The sequence below is a fragment of the Bactrocera latifrons genome, unplaced genomic scaffold (assembly GCF_001853355.1).
Source record: "Bactrocera latifrons isolate USDA-ARS-PBARC rearing strain unplaced genomic scaffold, ASM185335v1 scaffold_95, whole genome shotgun sequence".
In the NCBI taxonomy this organism is placed as follows: domain Eukaryota; kingdom Metazoa; phylum Arthropoda; class Insecta; order Diptera; family Tephritidae; genus Bactrocera; species Bactrocera latifrons.
This window is the reverse complement of record NW_017537656.1, coordinates 56,733-66,114: the sequence shown is the minus strand read 5'-3', so window position 1 is coordinate 66,114 and position 9,382 is coordinate 56,733. Positions and strand designations below refer to the sequence as shown.

The following is a 9,382-nucleotide window of genomic DNA, read 5'->3' as shown; positions in this document are numbered from 1 at the left end:
GAAGTCATAGCACACTTTTCTGCGCTCGTCTTAGCGGCCAACTCGCTACTAACACCACTCAGGTTCAAGTGGAGCTCTGGCGTATGCTTGGCTGCTTGCACCATAGCGACGAGTTCGCGCACCAAATGCAATTCGTCGCTACTTACGGCGCTCAATTGCTTCGGTATGATGGCTTTCGTTTCGTCGTGTGTTGGGAAATCGCTAGGGCTATCGAAGACTTCCATTAACGACTCGAAGATCTTCTTCTTGAAATGCAACTTTTGGCGCGCATTCATTTCGTTCAAGTAGGGTTTTAATGTGTCGAAGAATTCATCGTCGCTTGAAGTTGGCGGCAGACTGCATTGTACGCCTTGATCGTTATAAGCTTGTGAAGAATTGAGATCGTGCAATGCAACTTTTCCAGCTGGACTTAAAGAACTTTCCGGTCTTAACGTTTGCATGATTGTGGCTGCTGTGGCTTGTTGTGAGCCTACCATAGTGATATCACCTTGCGGTATACATAAGGTACGTGTTCTTTTATGCGCTGTAAGATTTGTGGTTGGATTTTCAACTGGCGCTGTGTCGCCTGTTTTCTTCGACAGCTTAGCAGCCGCTATCAATTGGTTTGTAGCCTCGCCCAGTGATTTCAAATGGTATGCACCACGTCTAATACTTTTCATGGAACTATCTTTTTGGCGCAAATCTTGCTGGTTGCCCGCCTTCTTACCCAAGCCACGTTTACAAGCGCGCTTGTAACGATATTGTCGTGTTTTAACAAAATCGTCTTGTGGCTCATCGTTTTGTTCGTCAATTTCAGTCTCATCAACATTGCTCTCCGGCTGCTCAATTTCATTATGCTCAAATTCGCCTAAAATACTCTCACTAGCTGCTGCATGTGCTTCATTATCTGCTGCGCAATGAAGTTCATTGCTATCGCCATTTTTCTTGATACACAATGTACCGGATTCACTATTCGTGGGACTAATGTAAAATGTGCCGACTTTACTCTTTGCACTCGTTGACTTCTTAGTCACTTCAGCTTCAACAAAAGTTTGTAGCTTTTCTTCTGCATTAACAAGCTTTTCTAAGGACTTTGTCTTTCTAATAGACTTGCTTTCAGACACTTTAACATCCTCGCTGTTCTTTCTCAACACTTTAAGTCTAGCGGATGGTGGTCTTTTGCCGGCAATAACCTTAACAGCTTCAGTATTATGTTTTTCTCCAATTTTAATTTCTACCTCATTCTTAATATTTTCTTTTAACTGCTCGTTTTCGCGTTTGATCGCACCCCCTTCTAATAAATCGTCGTCTACTTCAGTCTTAATCGATACGTATGCATTTTCTTGTGCTTTGTTATCAACATGTGTCGTTTCAATCTCTGCTCCTTCATCGTCGCTTTCGCGAAACGGTAGTTCGTCATTTATGTGGGGTATAAGAAATTCTAACACATCGTGCAGATTGTTCTCTCGTGCGCGATTACCTTTACGCTTTTTGGGTGTTACAACTAGTTGTTGTGCGAAAGTGGTTCGTATATCGCGCCAACGTTGCTTGCAGCTATCAACTGTAATGAAAGTTAACAAAAAAAAATGTTTTCGGTATTGTAACGCTATTTAAAATATGCATGATATAAAGTGTAGAATTAGTTTTTGCTACTTTTGAATTGTTTATCCATTAACATTAGACTGCTTGCTGTCAGGAACTCTCTATCAACACCAGACTCACACTTCCTAACCACTGCAGTGTGTTCCAAGCCGAGATGGCAAGTGCTTTTAACATTGCACTATTGGCACCCATGCTGTAAGGCTGGGATTCTCACCAAATGCTACCTGTAGAAGCTGCATGGGAAAAGAAGCGGTGGAAACAGCTCAACACTTCCTTGATACTTGCCTGTCCCGCGTTTGAAAGGTCAAGACTTAAAGGCTTAGGAGCGCATATGCAAATTAGCTACTAAGCATTTTGCTAATTTATAAGTTTGGACACAGGAGTTCTTCTTTTCTATGTCTTCACAAAAGACTACATATAGCAGTCGACGTACGACATGTCTTGATTAGCCATCTAACGTAACGTAGCCTAAACTAACCGAACTACAATTACTGGTCTAATTGGCTTGAGAACTCGAATTGTATATCTAGTTTGACCAAATAGACTGATCCTTTTCAGAATCAAAGGCAATTCCTTACCTTTATTTGTTCCGATAATTACTTAGCCTCACCACCAGATAGCTCCACTATCGCTAGAAAATTTACTGTCATGTATAATATTAAAATAGTCTGACAAAATTTCAGCATTTTATAGAAATGGTAAAAGCCGGCAAAGCCTATTCCATCGGCAGGTAAGACAGAAAAGCATTATGCCTCACGGCGAACTGAGAAGAAGTTTAAGTCCGGTTATGAGGTTATACAGTATTTGTAAAGATGGTTTACTTTGCAGATCATCAGAAATGGCATCTAGAGAATTTAAATCAGCGTCATGTGTAAAATCAACATTCATGAGAAGTCACGTTTAGTGATTGGATCACCCACGAAACCATAGATCATTATCTGTAAAATAATGACTTGTACTATATGTTCTCTTAGTTTTAACGTGGGATCCAAGTGTAGGTACTTTTTCCAATAGCCTTTTTTGACAGATCACACGTGAGTCATGTTATTTTTGTTCAGAATTAATTGTTGTTTGGCATTTCATTGATAAAAGACTTATGCTTGAACAACAAATCGTTGTTTGCAAATCGTTCAACTTTGTTACGAAAATTCACGATCTGTAAAGCATGTATTTCTCGCGCTTGGCTCAACTTATGTTTACGTTAACAGTGATGAGAACCATTTCTGGCTCAATGAGTATGTAAACAAGCAAAATTTCCGCATTTGGGACAAAGAGCAACCTGAAGAGATTTGAGAGCTGAAATTTCATCAAGAAAAAACCACAGCAAATCTGTGGTTTGTAAGCTGGTGAAACCATCTGTCCATATTTCTTCAAAAATGATGTCGCTGAGAACATAAGCGTCAATGGTGATCATTTAGTACCTGAAATAAGAGCTTGTGATCTCGGCGACATGCGGTTTCAACAAGACTGTGACAATGCCCACACATCGCATTAATCAATGAACTTATTGAGAGATAATTTCACGTTTTGAGCCAAGATCATATGTTATCACATCGTTAAAAGTCAAACGTTTAAAGTCCAAAGTCTATGCTGACAAGCTCGCTTCGATTCAGGACTTGGAACAACATGTCACGCGTGTCAATCGCCAGTTACCAGTCGAAATGCTCGAACGAGATGAATCATCTGAGACGTAGCCTGGCAGACTTTTGAAAAAGACAAACTTCAAAAAATATAGAATGAAATGTGTAATGTTTCGAATGATAATACACATTCCCCATTAAATTTGAAGTTTCATTGATTTTTCTTTAAAAAGGTAGGGAACCTCGAAATAAATTACCCGTGAATTTAGTTTTTTCAGCCGAAAGCCTCTGCTGCTAGCACTGCGTTTGTTTTAGTTTATGTAATAATTAATTATTATGTAAGCTTTGTATAAATAAAAAAAAGTATAAAAAAAATACCCTTTAAGAATAATTATTGTTTTGTTTTAGGTTTGGAGATGTATTTTCTCCCGACAAGACATCGTGTTTCGGTGGTCCCCTTGGAGATTAGCTACGGGATCAATATAATCCCACATTTATAAAAAATAATCACCGTTTGTAATAGAGCATTAAATTCTTCAGTCATATTTTTTTTTTTAATTTATTACACATAAAATTACTTTTCAGAAAAAAATTACAAAAATCGCGCTTCTCTGACGTGCAAGTGTATGTATAACTTAAATCGTTTTTAAGGGGTTCAGCCGTATTAAAATATGTAGTCCCGCTGTTTGAACTCCTCCATGTGAATACATATTTTTTTTTTTTAATTTTAAATATACATATAATGTACTGTTCAGTTTTCCTTACTCACAGAATAAGTTTTCAAAGTTACACCGCTTTGAATGGCTGTAGTTTGGCTTACCCCACCCTAACTTCGCACCTTAATGCGCATAACATATGTAATTAATTGATTTATTCAGGCAACCCTGCCAAATATATATATGTAGTTGGCAACCCTAAACTGACGACCTCACGGCCGAAATGCACCCCCTCATTTGGCACTCACCCGACTCCTCACACGTTTTGGCTATCTCCAGCCAGGCACGATCGTAAGCCTCTCGCGTAACCACATTCGCCACGGCGTGATCATAAATACACGGCTGATGTTGCACGGCACGGCACAAACGAACATTGCTTTGATTGTTCATGGCAAGCGAACACCCCGATGAAAGCACGAAATTTTTCTAAGCACCAAAACTGAAAGCACTAAACTTACAAGTTACAGTTACAACCACACGCACACAGCACAAGCCGAGCTTTTCATAAGCAAATACACAAATCCCAATGGCCAAAATTAGCACAAATTTTCTCGATGCACATTGCAAACGACACAACCAAAACTATCAACAATCGACAATAACAAACTCAAGTGTCACATTGACAGCAGTCAGCCGCTGACATTTGTCAATAGCGGCGCTGGGTTGCTCGGCTGCTGACACAAGTAGCTTAACACTTCAAATTATTTAAATTTTCAAAATTCCCACAACGCGTTAACACACCGCAGCGTTCAATTTCAATCGAACACGCTTACATTTGCCAACTATTTTCAGCTTGTCACTAATGCAATTGGCTCAATTTGTTGTTTTATGTCATGCTTCGGTATTTTAATTGAATCGTTCGTTTCGTTTCGGTTTATTTTGATTACGAACTTATGCGTGACAGCATTGCCAACTCGAATATTGACGCTGTGTTGTCGTTATGGCGCTATGAGCACGCAGTGCAGCGCTTGTGATTTTGGTGGCTGGCAGTGTTATGCGTCGCTAAACGAGTTTTGAAACGCACTGCATTAGTGAGAGCAGCGCCAAATGTCACTAGTGCAGCAGTTGGAAATGCGGTGTAGCACAAATAATTATACAATCGAAAGTGTAGCGCAAACATGATTGACTTAGGATAAATTAAAATAACTGTAGGTATTAAATTATATCAACAGAATTGCTATGAAGGTAGGCGCATATAGTATATAAATATTGGGTAGACTTAAAATCGCATTTTGCCGACAGATGTCGTTACAGTCATATATCTCCAGTGCTACCAAACACTTTGTGTCATACCATATAGTGTTGGAAAGGTGAGATTTTAGGCTTCATTTAGTAAAAAAAAATATTAAATTCGGGGAAGTTGAAAAAGCGTACAGCTGTTCCAAAATGAGTGAAAATAATGAAGAAATTCGCTATATTTTAAAATTTTTGTATAAAAAAGGGAGGAATGCCATGCAAGCCACCAATGAAATTTGTGGAGTTTACGGAGACGATGTTGTATCAGTTCGGGTAGCACCACAATAGTTCGCTCGCTTCCGTTCTGGAAATTTCGAAATTTCGATTTACACTGCTGAAAGTTTCACACTGCTGGAATAATGTCTTTGCGGAGAAATGGCAAAGGTGATCGAACAAAATGGTGCGTATTTGTTTATTTATTTGTTATTATGAACATAAAATAAGAAAAAACGTTAACTTCAGTTGCACCGTAGCTAAATACCCTTCACAGGTGCATTTCTGTTAGTAATTATGTGTTCAGTTTGTATGGAAGCTAAATGCTGTAAAAATCCGATCTGAAAAATTTTTTCGGAGATTAWATTATTACCTTAAGCAGTAATTCATGTCAAATTTCGTGAAGATACCACGTCAAATGTGAAAGTTTTCCATACAAGAACTTGATTCCGATCGTTCAGTTTGTATGGCAGCATATGCTATAGTTAACCGATTTGAACAATTTCTTCGGAGATTATATTTTTGCTTCAGAAAATAACCTGTGCCAACTTTATAGAAATAAATCGTGAAATGTGCAAATTTTCCATACAAGAGCTTGATTCCGATCGTTCAGTTTGTATGGCAGCTATATGTTATAGTGGTCCGATATCGGCAGTTCCCACAAATGAGCGGCTTCTTGAAGAGAAAACGACGTTTGCAAAATTTCAAAACGATATCTTAAAAACTGAGGKACTAGTTTGTATATATACAGACAGACGGACATGGCTAAATCGACTCAGCTCGACATACTGATCATTTATATACGAAGCAATGAAGAAACGGAAGTAAAGAAAATAAAATATTTATAATTAGTATGATGAGCTTTGTCTATTATCCGAGCCGCATTTCCCGAAGGGGCACATATTTTCCAAAAAATTTAGTTAATATATAAAAAATGAGTGCTTCTACTAACTCGTCTACTTATTTAAACGTTGTGGGATCCATTTCGAGGATCATTCGAATGAACACTCTATGGCATTTACTTTTTGAAGATTATCTTGCTCAAACATTAGCTGCGGATGCGTCGCAGATGATCCATTCGTCAAGTCCAATTTTCGGAGACTCGTTCGAGCATTTCGACTATCACACCACCTTGGTGGCCAAAACGAGATATATCTGCTCATCGAAGTGTTCTCTCACTAAATCCATGGTTTGATGCGGTGTGTGGAAAGCGGTTATTATGGCGGGATAACGGTCAGCATTAACCGTCAATGTTCCCACCGGCAAAAAAATTCATGGTGGACGTTGGCTTTGATGTCAAAAAAAAAAAAAAGACAATGAGCATAATTTTCACTTTGGTTTTGCTCATTCATCAGTGACCTCTTCACGGCCCTCCAAAAAGGCCTGATGCCCCCGGAACACACCACTTCTTGCTAAAGCAACATCTCGGTGAGCCTGCTGGATCATATCAAACGTCTCTGTCGCAGATTTACGGAGTTTCACACAGAATTTTATCGCGTACCTCTGCTCCAACGAACGCTGCATTTTTGGCTAGCACCACACACAGAAACACGTCGCGCGAACATGTTTGTTCTGATTCTCTAGGTGTTCGGAGACAACTGACTCATTCGTTAGACCTCTACAGAATCCAATCGGTGCGCGTACGCTACGAAGTACAGTCGCCGCGGAAGTAAATCAGTCCTATTACATTCCGGACAAACCCTGTACACTCTCAGCTACGGCAGCTATATTTCCATCATTTTCTAATAAATAATGTTGAGATCTGTCAAAAAAAAGGCTACTGAAAAAAGAGTTTAAAGGACCACACGCTATGTTTAAGAAATAATGATCACAGCTTTATGCCATATTTGTTCTAAACATCAATAACCATATTAAATGGATTGATAATAATATCCATACAGTGCACTCATCAGATGCTAAAATATCTCTATTATCTAGTCGTTTATTTTACTGGCCACTATCGATATTTCCTGCATAAAAAAAAATGCCATCGGAAACCAGAAATTAGGGATAAAATTTCATAGAAGAAAACCACATTATCTCATACAAAAGTCTCCTGCGTTACGTAGAGATGATTGGTATTGGATTGGATTGCCCCACGTGGGATTATTTTTTGTGGCTCACTAAATATGCGTACCCCCAATTATTGGGTAAAACTTGATTTTAACCAAAAAATTGACGACGCTATATTCTATACCTGTCTCTTATACACATCTAGATGTGTATAAGAGACATGGATTGGATTGCCCCACGTGGGATTATTTTTTGTGGCTCACTAAATATGCGTACCCCCAATTATTGGGTAAAACTTGATTTTAACCAAAAAATTGACGACGCTATATTCTATACACATCGTGTATGGTATCCACCTGCTCTTCATTAACTGAATAAGCTAAGAAAGTTTATAGTAGACTATATAAACATCTCAAAATGTTAGTCCCAAATTGTAGAACTTGTATTTGAATCACTAAATTCCATTTCCAGGTTATTAGAATTTTAAAGGGATTCTTTGGCGTATTGTACCAACATTTTAAGGTTAAGTTGTGTTTTTTTTAACAAGTGTCAGGGTTTTCCATTTGATGAAAGTCATTAAATAACATGCTTGTAGAACATTACATGTTATTAGCAAATTTTCTATATTACTTTTATCTACCTTCTTTTTCAAAATTCAACTTTACTTTACTTTCTTTTCAATTTCAAATTTCAAACCCAACATTTATCAGAGAAAAAGAAATGTGCTTGCCATTGCTTCCGAAATCATTATTTTTTTCGAAAAAAAAAAACGTCGGACTAACGTCTGATAAACAACAATGCATTATGACTACGAGGATATCATGAAACGCAATATTACTGGCGATGAGTCTTGGAGCTATGTATGTATATATACGATCCGTAAGCAGACGACCAAATGTTCGAAAATCGTGGCAAAGATGAACGGAAGTGGAAAAACGTAAAAGCAGGTCAAACATCAAGGTTATGTTGACAGTTCGATTATCGAGGTGTGGTGCCCTATAAACTCCTTGCGATCGACCAAACTGTCAACTGTCGTTTGCGCGAAGCATACCGCATTAATTATTCGGAAAGTTTTCGTAAAATTGTATGTGTGCTCTTATAAGAACTTGACTCTTATTTCAATGACGGACCAATGAGATATTATCAGTTAAAGGGTGAACAGGAACCATTCCTCTCTCTCTCAGTGCAGTCCGGTGCTCTGTAACAATTGTTTTCAGATATCTTCTCCAATAATTCACTAAAATAATACTGGATCCCGGTGGTACTTATCTCTACGGCCCTAGATATTATTGAGAATTTGATCTGCAGTACATAGTGCATGAAGTCGGCTGCTGTCGCTAGACAGATTTACAATTTATGATAACATTAATGGAAATCGTTGCTAAAATCTTTGAAATCGTTTGACTCGGAAGACATAGAACACGCTTCAGATAAGTGCATATGTATGTATGTAGTTCCCTACTTAGCTTAGAGTATAATTTCATTAACAATCTATTTACATACATATATATGTACATATATTTTAAATATTTTTACTTTGCTTTCCAAACTTTTATTGCATACAGTTTGACAAACATGGTGACTAGTAATGGCAATGCTGCGAAGAGACGTTTAACTACAGCTACCTGCTGAGCGTTATTATCACAGACCGAGTTATTGTTATTGTAGACATCTGCAATTATATAGACGCAGTGACATCGGAGAGCGGTAAGTAATGTTTAGAAAGCGGTGCATAAGTGAAAATGCTAGATAAGCGAATGCCTGGAAGAAAAATAATAAAAGCAGAGCAAATTGCGCTCCGCACTGAATGAGAGAGCGCGCCAGGTAAAAGAGAAAACGAGCAATATTTGGTGTTTTTCTGCTGCTCGTACACACACACACATACACTCACGTCCGCCAAAAGCCTTGAGCGGATTATTATTGCAGACTGCGTACTGCCTGCACACCCCTACCCCATGCTTGAGACTGGACAAATGTGTTGACGCAGCTGTCGGACGCGCAGATAACAATACACGCTTGCCGTTGCTGCTGCTGCTGGCGTTG

At 38.5% G+C, this 9,382-nt stretch overlaps 1 protein-coding gene across 1 annotated transcript in view; it reads right to left on the bottom strand.

Moving 5' to 3' along the window:
- The window catches only part of LOC108977732, a 6,033-nt gene extending 1,534 nt beyond the window's left edge, over positions 1–4,499 (bottom strand). The window contains exons 1-2 of the mRNA XM_018947589.1: positions 4,126–4,499; positions 1–1,540 (exon numbers count right to left, since the gene is read on the bottom strand). Coding sequence (XP_018803134.1) covers positions 1–1,540; positions 4,126–4,267 — 1,682 coding nt within the window. The 5' untranslated portion in view covers positions 4,268–4,499. The remainder of the gene's footprint in view (positions 1,541–4,125) is intronic.
- Between the last annotated feature and the right edge of the window lie 4,883 nt (positions 4,500–9,382).